At 38.4% G+C, this 21,252-nt stretch overlaps 1 protein-coding gene across 5 annotated transcripts in view; it reads right to left on the bottom strand.

Moving 5' to 3' along the window:
- Positions 1-21,252, bottom strand: part of LOC124612325 (biogenesis of lysosome-related organelles complex 1 subunit 4) — a 69,730-nt gene that overhangs the window by 11,810 nt on the left and 36,668 nt on the right. For 2 of the 5 annotated variants that reach the window (XM_047140461.1, XM_047140459.1), the window contains one exon: positions 4,945-5,422. The exons of 1 other annotated variant lie outside the window; for it this stretch is intronic. In XM_047140461.1, coding sequence (XP_046996417.1) covers positions 5,323-5,422 — 100 coding nt within the window. In that variant the 3' untranslated portion in view covers positions 4,945-5,322. Of the gene's footprint in view, positions 1-4,944; positions 5,423-14,480; positions 14,484-20,133; positions 20,525-21,252 lie in introns of those variants that run through there. 2 more of the 5 variants (XM_047140458.1, XR_006979528.1) reach the window with 2 other exon arrangements.

Raw genomic sequence — 21,252 nt, 5'->3', positions numbered from 1 at the left:
TTTAATCCGGTGGTCGTCCGAATGCTTGGCGAACTGCGTCGAATCGAGTCCCAGGGTGATGTCCGTCGTTGTCATGGTCTTCAGAATTGCTGAATACCCTTTGTTGAAGCTGCTCACTGCCAGGAAAGTCGCAATCTCCACAGTCTTCGCATCAGAATGCAAATGCTAGGGGGCTAGCTTCCAAACACACGCGTTTAAACTTTCATTTGAATTTTGTGTGTTGTCTCATAAGCACCGGTACAATAACTCTTCCACCAAAAGAAAAAAACTGCTGCGTGAAAGAAGCCAATTTCAGGCAGGTGCTTTTTTTTTTTTCAACCGCAAATAACGAGCATTTCCGTTCTGTATTCAGAAAAATCGTTTCAAGGTTGGATTCTAAACACTTTTATGGGTCCAAAAATGCAATTTTAAAAAAAGTTGATTTTTTTGAACCAAATGATAGTAAACCTCCCCTTAAAAGTATCCACACACACCTGTGTAATACGGTATTTCCCAGTAGATGTCACAACATACAGCCCTGTCAGTATAGGAGGAGGCGGTGAGTATTGTGTTCTCAGTAGGGAAGCAATAAGAGCAGACTGGGTCGGGCAGGAGAGCTCACTGACTTTAAAAGTCGATTTAGTCAAAGGTAAAGACACTGAATGCATGATCACAGCCTTTGGATGTATATTTCTTCTGGCAGTATAAAATGTATGCCAGAAGGATAACAGACTCCATAAGGACACTCTGCACTAACTTCGCCACTAAATTAGGAAATAGAATTTTTATAATGAAAATGCATAGCCTGATACATTGGGGCAGACAGCTAGTTATGAACAGCCTATGCTTCAATATTCCTGGCCTAACAACTGGGTGCAGTACTCCCACACATTTGGTGACTTTAAGAATGTGATTCAAGTGGCATTTGATTTTGCAGCTGAAGAAGGTAATTCTGAGGATTGTCCAGGTATTGCTTTCACCAAATGTGCGTATAGTGATTTTGTATATTATTACATGCATTTTGCTGAGGGGCTCATGTATATTTTACCATTCTAATCACAGTGGTACATAATGGTTGTAAATACAACTGGCACACGGAATTCCTCTTTGAGTCGAGAGATTTCTCTTGTAACTGCATACAAGGAAGGGCAGCGCGAATGGCCACATGTATGTCTGACTAAAGAGACAGCATCGCAGATGTGCTGGAAAACTTCAATGGGTAGATGCTTGAAAATAGGTGTAGACCACTTTGGGAAAGCTGCTTACAAAGTTTCAAGAACAAATATTTAAGTGACACACATAGTAATATATACTCTTATAGGGACAGCAAGGACAGTTAGATTGACTCTTCAGTTTCTCCTGGCATATTTGTTGCTCGAACTGTACACGGGTATAGCGCTGGTTCGTTGTGTGAGTAGACATTCTGGCAATCAGACATGTTGTCATCGCCTGATGTTCTGACAGACTTACCTCCTGGGGCGCACAGCAGACTTGTGTACCCTTGCTCCACATCTCCTGTGGGCTGCTCTATATGTAACCTGTGCCCGAGTGTGTGTGTGTGTGTGTGTGTGTGTGTGTGTGTGTGTGTGTGTGTGTTGGCAGCCGAAGAGGTGCCTGCTTTGGTGACTGTGGCTGTGCATGCCCAAGGTGGCATCCCGCTGTAGCAGCGTCAATGTAGGCACTGCATCCATCTACTCGTTGTTTCAGCTGAGTGTCTTCTCCTTAATTAGACACAATGCTGGTGTCCAAGTCTTGCTGAGAAAGTAGCCCCAGTCTTAGTTGATAAGACTGATCCTGGTCCATATTTCAATGGATTCTCTAATGATGCAGACCTTTGTGCTAAAACCCTGGTTCCATCACATGTGTACAGACAATGTTCTGTGACCGTTGACCTGGAGTAAATTAGTTGGGTGTAACATTGGTGTTCTTGGCAGCTATCCTCGAAGGTGTGTACTGTTTGTCCAATATATGTTTTACTGCATTGACACAGAATCTGGCATACCCCAGCCACCTGTAGACCTAGATTATCTTTAATGCTGCTCAGTAATGCTGTGATTTGTTGGATGGGTAGAAAAACATTTTAACTTGTTGCTTTCTGAAGCTGCACTCAATTTTTCTCCAGCAGCACACCCGGGTACAGTATAAAAGCTGTGGTTACCACTTTCTCTGCGACTTTGTACTTCTCCCTAGTCGTGTGGTGCAGGGTATGCTGTATCTGTCTTTCCAAGTAACCGTTTCTCTGGAATAGCAATACGTGGTTTTCCACATTCGGGAGATACACTCTGCTCTCCGAGATAGTGCGCGTCCAGAAATTTGACCACTTGTGCAGCAGTATGAGCTGAAAAATATCATATTATTTTTTTCCTATCATTGTACTGGTGAAAAGATGCAAATCAGTGAGATGACAAAAAGGGGAATAAAAGAAATCCAATCTCTCTCTCTCTCTCTCTCTCTCTCTCCATCTCTTCTTCCCTGTCTCTGTCCATCTGCTCCTCACCCCCTTCTCTTCTGTTGTTACACTCACCCCAATAGGAGGCTAGTGGTTCTTAATGCCACAGTATTTCTTTCCACATTGTATCTGTTATATGTACCAAATTTGGTTGAACTTGTTCCAGGGGTTTACAATGAGCTTTTTTACCTGTGGTTTTACCTGCATACGCACATCAAATATAGTCTGTATACATATTTCACCTGTATCTCCAGCGAATTTCGCCCTAGTTTCATTTTCATGCAGCTCTATGTGTATGTTCTTGTCTCTCCTGAACTATGTGCTCTACAACGATATAGTTTTACAGGTACAGCCAGTGTTATATGTGGCTACTGTCTGCAAAATATCTTGTGAGTAGTGTTGAGGGTCTACATTCAGACAAGAAAAAAATTCCTGGATTTCCCAGTTAAAGCAAAAATACACTATACCTCAGGTGAAAATACATTTTCTCTGTGTTAAGTGACAATATACTTTCCCCTCAGTGCTGTAAAACTTATCAGCATAGAAGTTGCCGGCACTTCAGAAAACAAAACACAGCAAAAAGAGACTCATTGTGGGAAGATCTTTGACGTGTGGCAACATGTGCATTGCATATTTTCCTATTATGAAAATAAACATATGAATTCCAAAGCACTGAAATCGAGATTGCAATGCACTATTGTTAGCTAATGATAGCTTGTGTCACATGGTGTTGCCAGCCTGTAACAGCAGATTCAGAGCATGGAGGACATGATATAGTCAGCCAATAACAGCATTAAAGTAGCGCAAATGCACAATTAGTAAAAGTTAAGTGTTTAACTTAACGTACACACGATGTAGCTACAAGGAAAGCTAAGATCTCATGTATAACACTGATCATCAATTCTCCCGCCCCCACCTGAGGATATGGTTAGGCAAGATCATAAGAGCACAATTGAAAAGTCATGTACATCCCCATCTGCAACTACGTAATTACTCTGCTATTCACAATAAAGTGCCTGGCATAGGGTTCAATGAGCCACCTTCAAGCTGTCTCTCTACCATTCCACTTTTGAACGGCGGGAAAAATGAGCACCTAAATTTTTCTGTGCGAGCAATGATTTATCTTATTTTGTTGTGATGATCATGTCTCAGCGATTGAAATTTCACGAGAAGATCCTGTGGCAACAAAAAATGCCTTTGTTTTAATGATTGCCACTCCAATTCACATATCATGTCTGTGGCACTATCCCCCCACTTTGCGATAATACAAAATGAGCTTCCCTTCTATGAATTTTTTCGACGTCACCTGTCAGTCCCACCTGATGCGGATCCCAGAGCACACAGCAGTACTCCAGAATAGGGCAGACAAGTGTGGTGTAAGTAGTCTCTTTAGTAAGCCTGTTGCACCTTTTAAGTGTTCTGCCAATGAATCGCAGTCTTTGGTTTGCTCTACCCACAACATTACCTATCTATGTGATCATTACAATTTAGGTTATTTGTAATTGTAATCCCTAAATATTTAGTTGAATTTGCAGCCTTCAGGTATGTGTGACTTGCCGCATAATCGAAATTTAGTGGATTTCTTTTATTACTTATGTGAATAACTTCACACTTTTCTTTGTTCAGGGTCAATTGCAACTTTTTGCACCATACGGATATCATATATAAATCATTGATGGTAAATGACAGCATCATCTGCAAACAATCTAAGAGGGCTAATCAGATTGTCTCCTATGTCGTGAATATAGATCAGGAACAATAGAGGGCCTGTAACACTTCCTTGGGGAACGACAGATATTACTTCTGTTTTACTCGTTGACTTTCTGTCTATTACTATGAAATGTGACCCTTCTGACAGGAAATCATGAGTCCAGTCATACAACTGAGGTAATATTCCATAGGCACGCAGTTTGGTTAGAAGACTCTTGTGAGGAATGGTGTTGAAAGCCTTTTGGAAATCTAAAAATATGCAATCAAGTTGACATCCCCTGTCGATAGCACTCATTACTACAAGAGTATAAAGAGCTAGTTGTGTTTCACAAGAACAATATTTTCTGAATCCGTGCTGACTATGTCAATAATCTTCGATGTAATTAATAATGTTCAAACACAGTATATGTTCCGAAACCCTGCTGCAAATCAACGTTAGTGATATGGGCCTGTAATTCAGTGGATTTCCCTTTTTGAGTGTTGGTGTGAGTTAAGCAATTTTTCCAGTCTCTAGGTGTGGATCTTTCTGTGAGCAAGCGGTTGTATATAATTGCTAAATATGGAGCTATTGTATCAGTATATTCTGAAAGGAACTTGACTGGTATAGAATCTGGACCAGAAGCCTTGCCTTTATTAAAATGATTTAAGCTGGTTTGCTACACCGAGGATATCTACTTCTACGTTTCTCATCTTGGCAGAAGATCTTCATTGGAATTCAGGAGTATTTAATTTGTCTTCTTTGGTGAAGGAGTTTCTATAAGGCACTACTTGTGTAGGGAATTCAGTCTTTCATCTAATTAAGAAGCTGAGTCATGAAATATTTTTTATTCTCTTTAATAATGTAATTACTTTCGTTTTTGTAAATCAAAAGGCTGCAAAGCTTTCTGCCGACTAGCTGACTGGAAGCTCTACAGCACCACATGCTTGCCTCTGGCAACAGGATGACAGAGAACAGGCTGTCACTATGTAGTGTTCACAACAGTAACTCTTGTTTAACATAAAACAAAATCCTTAATCATTTGAAAATAAACATCAGTTACATTATCAGATACCGTCTTCAAATATTCACAAAACTCAAGATTCGACTAAATATTCAAACGTTACGTTCTGTTACATAAATGTATACAAAAATATATCAGTAGCAGTGCCTCTCCACAGAAATCTTCAATCATTCGATGCTGCTCCTAACTCCTCAGTTTTTGGAAAATAGTCATCTGTTTTGAAAATTTCAGGTGGCTGGTATGGTGGAGAACTGGCTGCCCTTGACAGTGGATCAGACTTTTTCTGAAATAAATAAATATATATTGGTAATAATTTTTGCATAATTGTAATTGGATCTACATAGTAGAACAAATTCACAGTTGTGAAATTTATACATAAAAAGCAGCAAAACTCTCACTTTTCTCCAAATTATCATTACATCAAAAAGATGATTTTAGATAAAAATAAGAGCATTACCTAATTAATTTTACAGTGACCACATGTGAGAAATGACTTTCAGAAACCGTGCTACTGAGTTAAAGATGTCTGTAATACAACCTTCATTCAATGAGTGTGTTGGACTCTGGTAAAGCACTATGAAAATAATTAAACATTTGGTTAGTTTATTGCTGGCATTTCCTACTTCCTTGCATCATTTCTCAGTTGTGAAGTAGTAAATATCCAGAATTTATGACTAGAGGGAGCATAAAACATAAAAGGAATGAGGAACGCAAATTGAATTGTTGAAATAAATTTTGTATTGACAGCAAGGAGACAGATAAAGTGTGTTTATAAAATCAAAGATCAGTTGCACTGAAGCACAAGCAGAAGTGCATGCAGTAATATTAAATGCATTTGACAAAATCAAATCAACACAGAAAATTAACAGTTAGGTCAAATGAAGCAGAATGAACACCAAGCAAAAAGTTTCCCTGGCACAACCTGTCTCATGTAATCATGAAATAAGAGCCGAGCTGTTAGAAAGCATTATTTTGATATTTCATATTTGCTGAAATAATTGTGGCAATATGCACCAGCAAGAGAGAGGGAAAAATTCAAATCACAGGCAGTGAGAATAAGTCATCTGTTATTGTCTTGTGTGGAATCAGAAATCCTCCACTGTTTGCGTACTGGAATAGAATCGAGAACTGATAGAGGTACTCAAGGTACCCTCTGCCACACACCGTCAGGTGGCTTGTAGAGTATGGATGTAGATGAGGATGTAGTCCTTTGGATAAATGGCTGCAAAACATTTCCATCACTGTGATAAGTAATTAGAGGCAAAATTGCTACATTATCCTGGAAGACTGGCTGTTAAATAAGAACACGGCAATTAACGAAGAGCCTTTATTCTCATCTTCGAAACAGATTGAGCACACTGAACCAATTTTATAAAACTAGCTAACTGAATGGGACTGGGCAATGTAAGTGGAAGATGACTTCACCTTGCCCCTACATGAGTTCAGTGCCTGCTAAAAACAAGATACTGAAGAAGAAGGATCTATTTTACAGTGCCAAACTGAGTATGGGGAGAAAGCTACTGAGCAGCAGGTTCCAAGATTTAGTTCCTTTTTCTTCTGCTGAAACATTACTGGTCCAGCCTAACCCTCTCACAAATGCTTCATCATGGCAGCCATCTTTTAAATTATGTCTGACACTTGCACAAAATTAAAGTCTTGAAAACTATGGCACAAACAGTACAAAATAAGGTAAATATGTAGGAAACTGGATGGGCTCCATCCACTTACTTGCACAAATTGGGAACACACAAAATCACTCAAAGTATAATAGAGTGAGAAATTAATTAGTTACTTTCATGTTAAATGGACCATCTGCATGATAAATTGGAATGAGTCATTTCATATGATCACAATGCAAATTTTTAATTTCTAAATATGGCTACATGCTGAACAATAATAAATTTGGCTTTTTTTTTAATTAAATATACAGGGGTAAGTTAGTAATTCCTACTCACCACCTATTACACATTACAATAATAGAAATTCTCCTACGGAATAGGAGTTGTCAAAGAGAAACTTTTTCAGCTTGTTTTCATAATTTGCTTTGCTGTCTCATATATTTTATATCACTGAACATGCTGTCAAAATTTTTTGTTGCAGCACTGTGAACCCCTTTTTGTGCTGAAGACAAAGCTAATGTGGAGTAATGAATGTCAATTTTCCTTCTGGTATTGTAATTATGTACACCACTGTTTTCTTTGAACTATAGTGGATTATTTGCAACAAACTTCTTGAGGGAATAACTATATGTCTACAAGTTGACATATGTCCATTTACAATGCCAGGACATGTACTGATGGAGGCAAAAAAGTGAAAACAAGCTTATATACCAGACTAAAATATCAAGCAGCATAGTGTTTTCCAGTTCTCTGCATGATGTCTAAAAGATGATCATGGGTGAGCAACACATATTACTCTTAAAATATGTTTTTGAGCCAGGAAGACTTTCTTTATTAAAGATGAGGATGAGGTACTGTATAATATTATTCCACACAACACCAATGGATGGCTCAAATGGCTCTGAACACTATGCGACTTAACTTCTGAGGTCATCAGTCGCCTAGAACTTAGAACTAATTAAACCTAACTAACCTAAGGACATCACACACATCCATGCCCGAGGCAGGATTCGAACCTGCGACCATAGCGGTCGCTCGGTTCCAGACTGTAGCGCCTAGAACCGCATGGCCACTCCGTCCGGCGAATAATGGATGAAAGTAGGTCACTATTTACTGATTTCTCTCTCTCAAAGATAGTTACTTCACTGGAATAATAACACCTACAAAATGTTTGTCTTGATGTGGAAGTTCACACTCAGTTTAAAAAATCACAAACAATGAACCATTGGTAAACAGTGACATTAAAAAGGCAAACAATACCAATATATTTTACCAAACACAAAAGATAGATGTTTCCTTCCTTAATTACAAAGTCAAAGTGTTCAGCAAATGTACTTGCAAACAACTTTCAGTAGCTTGTACCTCTTTCTGAATGCTGCCACTGTCTACCATTACAGATTTTTTCCAATATCAGTTCAGCTACAGCATTTCTTGTCAGTGACTGAACACATGTCACAATATATCTTGTAACTTGAAATTATGCTGCTTTAGTTGGCAACGAATAACTTCTGTTACGCTCCCTATCACCAAACTCCACTCCGAATCTAGACTTAATCCCAAGACTGTATAAACAAAGTACCACTGACCAACATGCAATGAGTCACGTAGTGGAAACATGTTTGCTGCAGTAGAGTAATATGAGCAACATATGCCTTGCAGGCAATTGTTTGATAGTTATAACAAACAATCATACTTACAACTAACAACTTGCAGTTGACCTCTTTAGAGCTAGTAAACACAAATCTTATTCCAAGTATTCAATGTATACAAGGTTTTCATGCAAGACGGGCAGTTCTAATTTTTCAAATGGGATTCAAGACACAGAAACATAAGTTTTTACAAGTGAGTATTTAAAATGGGACAAACATGTTACTGGCATTAAGATTGCTCTTGAAAAAAGTACTGCAATAATGTAACCACTGCTAACATTTCCAGTACAATACTCGCTTAATGAAGTGGGAAATGTTAAGATTCAGACTGGCAGCTCAGTATACTTTCCATCCCGTTATGATGTTTTTTTTTATGATAACAGATGATGTGGACTGGTATGTATGTTGATCCATTTAAAACAACCACAGTTCCTTTAATATTTTGATAGGTAATAGAAATTTGAATGTTAACTATATAGCAAAATGACTGCCTGTTTGTTTACAACCATCTTTTTCAAAATACTTCACATTGGACATTGAACACTGAACAGTTAGTGAAATCTTAGGAGGTACACATAATTTGGGACACAGTGTTTAAGCTTATCTGTAACTTGAGAATTTCCTTTCCTAATGGACACATTATTTCAAAATCATTAAACTCTCCTTCTCTGAGAACTTTCATTTTTTAGGTCATATACATAAACTACAGGTAATTGAAGGTATTACATTAATAAACAGTTGTCTTTGAATAATTTTGGAGTGACATGCAGTCAAAAGAGTGTCAATCTTTCAATTAATTCAATTAAATTTTATTTTATCTTCTTTTCTGCTTCATTTCTGAATGGACTGTAAAAGAACCAGTTTTTTATATTTTCTGTCATATCTTCATTTTTTCTGCTTTTTTACATTATCTACTTTTCCTTAATGCTTAATGCTGCTTCTTCAGGGGATTATCACGTCACCTTAAATTCAGTTATTAAAGGATGCCCACATAGTACTAGAGACAGAACGCTTGCTGGCATTGAAAACGAATAGCAGTGAAATCTAAATTCAGGTTGGGATTTACACTGACAGTATCTTGCGAATTTATTACACATTCCAAATGTGAAATAATCTGGTTGAAGTTAAGCATCAAAGTTGGGAAAACATGATAATCAGATGCTTTTACAGACCACCTCCCATAGTGGCGGAGCACTCCCGAGAATTTCCACCCAAAATGCTGACGGTTGCAATTTCTGAATTTCATCTTGATTCCAGAAGATGCTAGGGGGAATGCAAGTCAGCTCTGGCAGAGCCTGTCATATGTGAATAAGCATGATGCAATTTAGGTGTGAGAAGCGACTCAGACATTGCTAATGACTGTTTTGTCTCAACAGTCTCTCCCCCCCCCCCCCCCCCCCCTCCATGATGAGAACCACGTAAGAGGCACTTGTAGCAACAAAGTAATCATTACCCCCCCTCCCCTAAAACAATTCCTAATAATAATAGAAATATGCCTATACATATAATTACGGGGACAGGCACATGGCCTAAATTTCCAAATGGACGTTACTATAAAACAGATGAAACCGTTGAATGGCTTAAGATGTCAAAATGCCAATTACATCAAGCAATGGAAACTCCAGGTAGGAATGGAGAAAATACCAATAAATTTATACAAAAGGTAACTAAACACACAGGTAATTTACAACACGAACAGATGTTAGAATTTCTGAAGATACGAATGTATTGAAAACACATGTCAGGAGATGGAATGGTTTGGAGGAGTATACATGAAGGCTTACAGCAATGTTTAATCTGGTGGAGGAGGATGCAGCAGATGACAAATTAGAAGGGGATGAAAATGGTTGAATTAGCTACAAAAATATATTTTTGAATAAGCTTGGTGTAGAGGAGAAAAGTTTCAGTGGAATTCAGTCACTTACTGACAAGTTGGCATTTAACAAAGCCACTGCAACCAGCAGAACTAACTATAATGAATTGCAGCACTGTTTCAAAAAGTATTAGAAATCTATACTTCTTTTATCCAATTCCACAGTTTGTTGAGAATGGCTAGTGGAAGGCTGAACAGTGGGCCAGCTGACAACTGACAACATCCAAAGCATGTTCACAATTGGTGCTGTCTGCTAAGCATGTAACTCTGGGACGCATACTGAATAGGGAATATAACTTGCACATTTCAATTGACACGGGGTTTGATAATGTCCTGCTGGAACAGGGAGCCCTGAATATTGTAAAGGTGGTGATATAACTTCAATTTACATAAATTTCCTTATGGAGACATTCCTGGAATCTGCAGTAACCACTGTTGCTAAAATAAAATGATCTAAGACACCATTTTGTCAAATGATGTACCCCAACATTCATATTTAGTAAGTGGAAGTGGCGGCATAGGGCTCCTAAGCCTCCAGATGCTGTGCCACAGTTGTGGGTGCAGCGCGAAGCCTCTAAATAGCGACAGTGTGTGGTACTTGCCAGATATAGATCTATGGGTACAGGGACACAGAATAAATGTTGAACAATAGTTTGGTGATAACTATATTCAAGTATATATCTGAATTTACATACGGGGCCAACTGCAGGTGTGATTGTGTGTATGACGGCACTGGGTACCTCTATCAGCCCCATTTGCTTTGTAAACTGATTATTGTTAACAGAAACCATTACATCAGCTAACCTGCAGATACTGCATATTCTTTCCTTGGTACACTGCTGATATTATGCTCCAACGGGACAACAGTGATGAAAAGTTGTTCAAAATTTGTAAGCTTTTTTTTTTTTTTTTTTTTTTTTTTTTTTTTTTTTTTTTTTTTTTTTTTTAAAAACAGGCTACACAGACCTTCTATGATCTGTCCTTTCCTTTAATCATGAAAGCTGCCAATTCAGCACAGTACAGACTTTGTCATGGAGCCTGGCACTATCAGTACCTTCTGACAACAACCTGTACCAAAGAACTGTGGACTTATCAGTGCTTAGAGGACACATTCCCTGTGCCTTTGATAATATGGTATAGAATACAGAACAAGATTTTGCAGTGTGCAGTACCTCCACATCTTATATTGGTAAAAATGTGTCATTTGCATTGAAGCTAATCTGTGTTAGAATAATCCCATGCTCTTCTGAACACATGTTGAAGTGAAAAACAAAATCAAATATATGAATTGCAAACTATACGCTTCACAGGATGAATTACCTTTATACGTGTTCATATATCGATGGGTCGGTAAATTTATATTTGATGTGAATAGAGAAAGTCTGAAGGTTATGAGTTGTTAACAGTAACACTAACAACAAATCCGTGACATAGTACGAAACTTGGGAAGACAAAAATATCCAAAAACAGGATGTGCTGCTTGGAATATACGCAAAAGAGATATACTATGAATTTGTGACAAACAGAAAACCAATAATACTAAGAGCTTGTAACAGACAAGATTTAGATGCTACAAACCAGTAAAAATGTGTATAAACCTAATAACAATAAAATATGATGGAACAGAACTAAAAAGTGAATATGTAACTCAAAGAGAATTTTTAAAACAATATAACTGATATGAATATAATCAAAAATAAACTAATAACAATACGGAGAGGATAAAAAATAAACAGACAGAATTAAATTGAAATATATGAGATGAATAAGAGGTGCCAATAAAATAGTAAATAGTCAGTGGAAAGTATAAAAATTATATACGTGTATTGGTGTACACCACAAGCAATATGATTCATGGAGGAGGGTACATAGCAATTTCTTTCTTCCTCCACCCCTCCATACTGAATTCCATTTGAAGACAATATGTAGGAAGTACAATTGTCAGTATGTCACTATCATTCTGTCACTATGTTTATATGCCCTCCCCCCACCCCCCACCCAGTTTTCGTAAACCGATTTCTCAATATTGCTTCCAGATGGTCATTTAAACACTCCAGCAACTACTCTGAAAATATGGTTCTAGCTGACAGATTGCCTTTTCAACAATCTGTATTCACTCCAATGTAAACATTTACCATTTATGAAATGAGACTGGGTTGTCAGATTATGGCATGCTTTAAAAAATGTACGTTAATCTGAATGGAATAACTGTTGTACAATGAAAAAAGAAGAAATATTTAACAGGTAAAGAAGTTATTAACCTCCTAAATTTAACTCAAGATAAATATCCATCATGCTAACTAAATCAGAACCAGAAAAGTTAACCTGGAGAGGCCATTCAGTTTAAACAAATTCGATGAAAAAACATATTTTGCCAAGAGAGTAAGATCTATTCAAATGTTAACACATTTTTTTAAAAAATAGATAAAAGACACGTTCAGTTTTCATCTTCCAGAAGTTCTGTTCCGTGTAAATGCAGCATGAATAAACCTGATTTTCTCCAGTTTTGCTTCCATAGTCATTATGAGAATGTGTACTGCAGGAAGAAATATGTTTCTTCACTCATAATGGAACATGGTCTCCTGCAATTGCAACAATAATGTTCTTCATGATTTTGTGTATTGTCTCCTAAAGTACTTTGTTGAGAATATCAGTGACAGTTTGACACTGACTGAAAAGAAATTAAAAAATGGGAAAACATGGAAATTTTTCACAGATCACTGCAAGGCCATTTTTCTATTATCTGCATGCCGTGTGTCATTTATATCCACCCAGATTGCTGTGCATCTTAACACAATGCTTCTGGGATTTGGGCAAGTGCGTTGGCCCCCGACTGAATCAGCCCAACGGACTGACGAGGAGGGCCAGTGTTCCGGCCAGCATGGATGTAGTTTTTAGGTGGTTTCCCACGCTCACTAGGTGAATACCTGGCTGTTTCCAAAGCCTTGCCTCAGTTACACGAGTTGCAAACATTCAGAAGATGTTCACACACTTACACATATTAACACTATACACAGACACTTGGGTACACATATTCCCCTCCGTGAGGGGTGATGACAGGAAGGGCATCTGTTCAGTCCTTAAATTAACCACACCATTTCTGATAGTAACCATGCCACCCTGTGTAGATGCAGGACAAACACAAAATAAAAAGAAGCGAGGTCTCAATTTATCAGATCTCAGTTACGGCACTTTTCTGAACTGAAGGTGCAGGCGGGTGTTAAAACCTGCCTATTATGAGGAGATTGAAAATCCAATTTTAATGTTGTTAAAAGGCTAGTAGAAAATATTTGAGGTGTCAATCCAAAGAAAACTCTAACTTAGTGTCACAAAATATATTGATATCAATGGTGACTAACTGCCCAGATAGCCAAGCAAATAATCTGCCTCACATATTATCACTGGGGGCCGCTGTGTCGGTCAGCCTGGATCATGTTTTTAGGTGGTTTTCCACATCTGCTTAGGTGAATACTGGACTGTTTCCTGAGTTCCACCTCAGTTACACATGGTGAAAACACTCTGAGAAACAATGTCAAATTTGACCATGTGATATATACTAGACACAGACAGAAGGCATACAAGGATCCTCCAGAAAGTTGGCAGTAATTTTAAACATTTCACTACTCTAGATGCATATATATGCTAACTCTTTCAATGCTCCAGGTACATATATGCTACAGTAAAACCCCATTTTTACATTCCACATTTTACATTTTGCCACTGTTTACATTCATTTTTGTTGGTCTCAACAGAAGTCTTATTCCCTCAGTAGAATGCTTCTCCATCATTAACAACTCTGTCTTACAACACTTGGGTCACAGCCACCTGCATGATTGGTCTGCAGGGTGACAAAGTATGCTAAGTCACTGCCTTAATGATAATCATGATCTGATGATAGTTACTCCAGTAGCAACTTCCTTCTGCTCATTGTGTTGTATTAAAACAACTTTAATTTAATTTCACAGTCATTTATACAAATAAACACGACTCTTGAAAAGACTGTCTCCACAACGGGCTTTTACAAATTCTTGTGACTTCCATGTGAAACACACTAATCCCTACTAGGCATGCAGTCTTAGGTTGGACAGCTTGATGTCAGACACAAACATTCCTCCTCAACATGCTCCATAACATGATGATAATTTCCGCCTCTTTCTCGCCCAAGGCATCCCAGAGCCAAGTGACTTACTTGTCAGCAACAAACTGTAGATTCATGCCTGCTGTTCTCTGTTTATGAAGACTTCAGTGTTTTAACCATTATTATGTTACAAATTTCATTTACAGTAATTTTATAATGATTGTTGATTATAAGTCTCATAGAACATGAATATCTTTTTAATGTGATTTCATGAAAGACCTTTGCTTCTGTGTTTTATTTACAGTGTTCGACATGATCGGAACGAAGAGGGAAACCCGCCCGAGGGAATCCCGCACATGTGCTCGTGTGTGTGTGTGTGTGTGTGTGTGTGTGTGTGTGTGTGTGTGTGTTATCAGTGCCCTTACACTCATTAAAACAAATGAATGTGGATAAAATCCATAAAACTCCTGCATACTCTGCTATCACTCCCACCTCACTCAAATTGACCACACAATCACTAACTCACATGCACTAAAACAATGGAGAATGAGTTAAAGTAGCTATAGATGAGACTAAAACACAAATACAATGAGAAAGGTGCTAAAAGGAAGGCACAGGGAAATGTCACTGGCTGACCACATACTAAAAACATGGGTGAGCCAGTCACCCTGTTAACACATTACAACCATCTCCCTAAAGTCTTGGGAAAATATTGGATACTTTGCAAAATTTTAAAACTTGAACCACATTCATTTGAATGTTACTTAAAATAGAGGGCAGATCCGGCAGCAAATCCGCTACAATCTGCTGGCTGGAAAATAAAACACAAGCCAATAAAATGTGCCACGCAGTGATTTGTACATCACAAGCACTACACAATGGAGGATCGTCTCACTGGAGCAAGAAGGAGGTATGCTATTGCCGCATTGTGGACTTCATTAGATGGAGCTTATTTTCAATCACTTCCAACCACTCTTCCTCCCACTGACACAAGATTCTGGATCTTAACAGTGAGGCTACAGCATGCAGGGGAATAGCACACTGAAATAACTGAGAATCACAACATGCCTCCTTAGCTGCTAGATCCACCCTTTCATTCTGTGCAATACCCATGCACCATGGTACTCAACAGAAAGGCACCTCCTTCCCCAGACATTGTAACTGGAGGAGGGCATCCTGGATATTCTGAACAACTTTATCTGCTGGATACAAGCATTGTAGAGAGTGAAGGACACTCAGAGAATCAGAACAGACAAGAAATTTAGTGCTGGAAGAACATCTCACGTGCTCCAGCGCCCACAAGATTGCATATAATTCTGCAATGAAAACAGTAAGGTTGAGACAACTGGACCTTGAGAATACAATCTGGGAAAATAACAGAGCAACTAATGGAGTCTGTAAAGACAGCTACATTGTTGAGGTGTTCACATAAAAGTCCTTCCACAAACGCACAAAAGCCCTACAAAACTGAAGCAGACATCCCCAAGACCTGTGCCTAAGGCACTTGATATTTAGTGCCTTCAGGGTTCTAGCTTTCATGTCTCTCAGGTGCGGTAACCACGACAGTTTGAAGTCAAAAATGAGGCCCAGAAACTTCGCTAAGTCTTCAAAATGTAGACTGGTGTCCCTCATATGAAAGGTAAATTAAAAATATGATGAGAACGATTGAAATGAACATGCGCACACATTTATCTACAAAAAATTGAAAACCTGTCTTTGCAGCCTATTCCTCCAACCACTGCACTGTAAGCTGCAACTGATGGGTTGCTTTGCAACACTGGAGAAGGAAAGAAAACAGCAAAATTGTCCACAAATAAGGAGCACTGTACAGGACTCCTTACCATATATGTGATGCTGTTTATGGCTATGACAAAGAGGGTAACACTTAAAACACTGCTCTCACGAACACCATTCTCCAGCTCAAAATGATCCAACAGTGTGTCACCAACTCGAGAAACACATAAAAGTTAACGAAACGTGCAAGCTTCCAGAGCCAGTGGCTCCTTCTTCTGGCAAAAGGGTTGAAGGGGAAAGAAGAGGGATGAAGGAAAAGGACTGGTGAGGTTCAGGAAATGGGGAGAATTATGGAAAAGCCACGTAGAATCCTTGGTCAGCAGAGACTTACCAGGCAGGATGAGAATAAAAGATTGATTGAAGGGGGTTGCACAAGAAAATATTTGAAAACTTGGAAACTTAAAGATTGAAGATAGGGTAATAAGTAAGACAGAGATTAGTGACAAAACATCATGCAAGAGTTAATAAGAGCAGAAAGCTAAGTGCATAACAGATGGTAAAGGCAGGGGCAGGGAAAATAGACGGAAGGGAGTGAAGAGAGGAATAGATACGAAGGAGAAATTCTGAAACTGAAGAAATTAACATAAATTAAGGCACGGTGTGTGGCGAGAACTAAGGACATGTAGTAATGCCAGTTCCCAACAGCAGTCTTCTGAGAAACTAGTGTAAGATGGAAAGATCCAAATGGAATATGTTGAACGAGGCACTGAGGTCATGACCTGCAAGAGGATATTCTGTTTTATCAGTCTACACCCTCTGCCCATTCACTGAAACTCATAACTTGGAGATAGTCATACCAATGATGCAAAAGGCTCAACAATGTTAAATAACAGCTAGTACATGACATGTGTCATTTCACAGGTGATTTTTCCTTTGAGAGTACAGTAACCCCCCCCCCCCCCCCTTTTTACACATTTTAACAAACCAACCCAAGAAAGTGTAAAATGCAAGAAAGTGTAAAATACAGGAAAGCGTAGGAAACACAGCAAGCCATGATTTCATGCCTACTGTTCACAAAGACTGCCAACTTTGGTGTTTTAACCAATGTTGTATTACAAGTTTTCTTTACTATAATTTTATAATAATTATCAATAGTAAATATGACATTAGAGCACAAATATCTGTTTAATGTAGTTTCAAAAAAGACTTTTGTTTCCGTTGCCTGAGACTGCAGTCATGTGCGTGAGTGTTTGCGTATGTGTTTTTATTGTTGACGAAGGCCTTAATGGCTGAAAGCTATAATTGTAAGTGTCTTTTTGTCATGCCTATCTGCGACTCAGCATCAATGCTATACGGTGAGTAACAACTTTCCTTCTCAACATCCTGGATTTTCCATTGTTTGACTTTTGTTTCCGTGTTTTATTTACACCATAGGACAAGGTTGGAACAAAGAAGGAAATGCATGTTTGTGTGTGATAATCACAACAGCAGTGGCTGAGTGCTGACACATACAAACAAGCGGGTTTCCCTCTTCATTCTGATCCTGTCCAATGGTGTAAATAAACGTCTTTCATGAAATCACATTAAAAAGATATTCATGTTCTAATGTGAGACTTATTATTGATAATCATTATAAAATTACTGTAAATGAAATTTGTAACACAATAATGGTTAAAACACTAATATCTTGATAAACAGTGAACAGTAGGCATACATCTACATCTTGTTGCTGACAAGTAGGTCACTTGGCTCAGGGACACCCTGGATGAGAAAAAAGGCAGAAATTGTCATCATGCTCTGGAGCATCTTGAGGAGGAATGTTTATGTCTGGCATCGGGTTGTACCTAACCAAGACTGCACACCTAGTAGATATTAGCGCATTTCATGCAGAAGTAACAATGATTTCTGAAAGCCCATTAAAAAGATGACAGTCTTCAAAGGTGGTGTTTATTTGTTTTAAATGACTGTCAAATTAAATTAAAGCTGTTGTAATACAATGCAATAAGCAGAAGGAAGGTTGCTACTGGAGTCACTATCATCAGATAATGATCGTCACTAAGACAGTGACTCAGCATACTTTCCCACTATTCCAAACCCTGAGAACCTACAATATACGCTGCCATGACCCAACAAGTGACAATGAACACCTTGTTTGCTGTGCTAACGCTACATTACATGGTCATTAATTTTGCACACAGTCTGCATTTCCTGCTGTGTTTCAATGCTGACTTTAAGCAGGAATAGGATGCACTTTTTGTAGAGATCTGTATAAAAATTAATGTTAAAGATCGTGATAACATCAAACAAAATTTAAAATGGGGGAAATGTTGTAAGACAGAATTGTTAATGATGGAAAAGCATTATATTGAGAGAATAGGACTTCTGATGGGACTGACAAAAATGAACGTAAACAGTGGGAAGACATAAATGCGGGAATGCAAAAACAGGGTTTTACTGCATATGTTTTGCCAGTTACAAGACCAGTATAAATGGTGGTAGGAGGGTGATTAAGGCAAGTCTTACAGTGATGACGATCACATAGGTAAGAGCCATAGGGTAGGGAAATGGGTGCATAAGGAGCAGGTCTAGTTGTGGTGGGGAAAATGCTGCACAGAATGAACCTAATTTCATGGAATGATTTTGGGATTTCATAACCTTTTCAAAGTAGCTGATTAATACATTCAAGACTAGTGTACTACTGAATGACAAGAGGTGTACTCCTAAGTTGTTCTTTGGAGGGATCAGCAGTAGCAGGATTGGATGTGATCACCAGAGAAATCTGCTTTTGAACTCGGCTGGTGGAGTAATTACGTCCAGTGAAGGCTGAGGTGAAAGTGCTGGAGTATTGCCATGAAAAGTCTGCAGCTGAGCAAATATGTTTGCCTCAAATGTCTGGGCTGTATGGGAGGCTGTTTCACATGGAAAGTATCACAACTGTCAACATGAAAGTACTATTGTTAGTTAGTTAAGTTTAATGTGAACAGAAGTGTGCAGGTGACCCTCAGTGAGGATTAGGTCAACATCAACGAGAGTGACATGGGAATCGGAATAGGCCCATGAAATTCAACTGGGAGAATGTATTTAGAGACCGATTGTTCTGAGCCAGTCATGTGGTAGGATTCCACTTCTATAGTTAACAAACCAACCAGCAAGGAAAGAGACTTGTTTTTGAACAGCTTTAGTACTTAATGTGCATTTTGTCAGTATCTGGAGTCTTTCCACTCTTTGGTATTGTTATGGCATGCTCTACTTCTGTTCTTGCAATATCTATACTATCACTGTCCCAGACACCATGATCAACACTTCCTTTCTCACTGAAGTGACTTTCAATATATTCCACTCACCTAGTTTCTCTTCAGTACAAGAGAAGATGCAATCTTCATTGAAGAGGAGCCCTCTTCCTCTGCTGTTGCTAATCCCTCCTGCTTGCCTTACTTTCTAGCACATGTGGAATGAGTCATGCTACATTCAGTAGTTCTATTTCACTATATGCCTTTGAAGATGATGTTCTTTTGCATTATATATTTCCTTCCAGATTACTTTCTGCAATTATCTGTAATTACCAGGCCTTTACTTTTGAAAGATATGTGATCATTCAGTTGTAACATTTCGTATGTCATCTAAGGCTTGTGTTTCTTATTCTCATTTTCCTTGGCTCACTTCATTTACTATAGATTTCACTTGGTTACAGGTGTCTGCAACATTATTTTCATATGTTTAACTACATATACAGAGTGATTTTAGTAAAAGTTATGGATAATCTTTCACTTCCTTCAGAGTTTGAAAGAACATGTTCTAGTCAACATAAAAGCTTTCTCTGTATCTACAAATGCTATAATTTTAAGTTTGGCTTTATTAAACTTGCTTTTTAAGATAAGTTATAGGGTCAATATTGTGTCACGTGTTCATACATTTGTCCAGAACCAAAACTCCTTTTCAAAGGTAGGCTTTTATGTCTTACTTTTCTTCCATAAATAATCAATGTTAGTATTTTGCAACCATGACTTATTAAACTGATGGTTCATGCCTGTCAGTACCTACCTTTCTTGGAATTGGAATGATTGCCCTCTTCTTGAAGTCTAAGGATTTTTTGCCTGCCTCATACATCTTTCTTACCATATGGAATAATTTTGTCATGAATGGTTCTCCCAAAGGCCTCAAAAATTGTGAGAGAATGTCTTGTTTGGACTAGGTCTTTCAATGCTCTTTTCCCAGTATCATATCTTCACCTAATTGTCTTCATCACCTTCTAATCCATCTTCATCTAACTCCTCTTCCATTTCTGTAACACTGTCTTCAAGTTTGTTTCATTTGTACAGCCCTTAGATTTGTTCCACCCATCTTTCAGCCTTCCCTTCTTTACTTCTGTAACCATATAAACTGAGAGGTTCTGATTTCTGCTTTTTACTTGCAATATGATGTTCATGTTCTTCTGAAACAGTTAAGTCCAATATTCAACATAATCATAGAATGCAGGCTTTCACAGCCAATATTTGTATTTTTCTTTCTTTTTTACCAGAGCCTCATGCCCATAAAACAAACATCAGCAATGATTCAATATAATGTTGATACAGGGTGTTATTTCGTACCACCTGACATCAGTTAGTCAAGAAGGATACATTGGGATAAAGCACTTTGTATTTGATGGTTTTGATTGTTAACTTGACTGTTGAATGAAGGGTGAGGATTCTATTCTGACAGCTGGTTGTTTTATAATTCTGTGTATCCCAGCATCACAATAAAATGGTGTGGGAAATGGGGTACTGGCAATGTGATAGCAGAATAGTGACACAGCAAAGAGATAGAATTCCTACACTATTTATTAGTAAGCACATATACATGTTATGTGTAAGCATTATGAGTGTATAGAGTATACTAACTCTTAATGCATTGCAGAACAGCAATTCTCATTTACAGGGTCATAGATATTACACCACCACTCTACCTCCCTTCCCCCCCCCCCCCCCCTCCTCTCCCATCTCCCGCCCTTGCCCCAGCCCTGTAGTGTGGAGCACGTGAGGAGAGGCAGGTGGGGTGCCATCCATCTGAAGTAATGTAGATGGCTGTGTGATGGTGGATGGTGGATGTGGTGGAAGACACGTCGTAGTCAGCACTCAGCAGGGTGCATTGTGGGGCGCAGGACATGTCCAAACTGTGAGG

This window comes from Schistocerca americana, chromosome 4 (genome assembly GCF_021461395.2).
Source record: "Schistocerca americana isolate TAMUIC-IGC-003095 chromosome 4, iqSchAmer2.1, whole genome shotgun sequence".
NCBI lineage: Eukaryota > Metazoa > Arthropoda > Insecta > Orthoptera > Acrididae > Schistocerca > Schistocerca americana.
The sequence above is the reverse complement of the archived record's forward strand: the minus strand, read 5'-3'. Positions and strand labels throughout refer to the sequence as shown.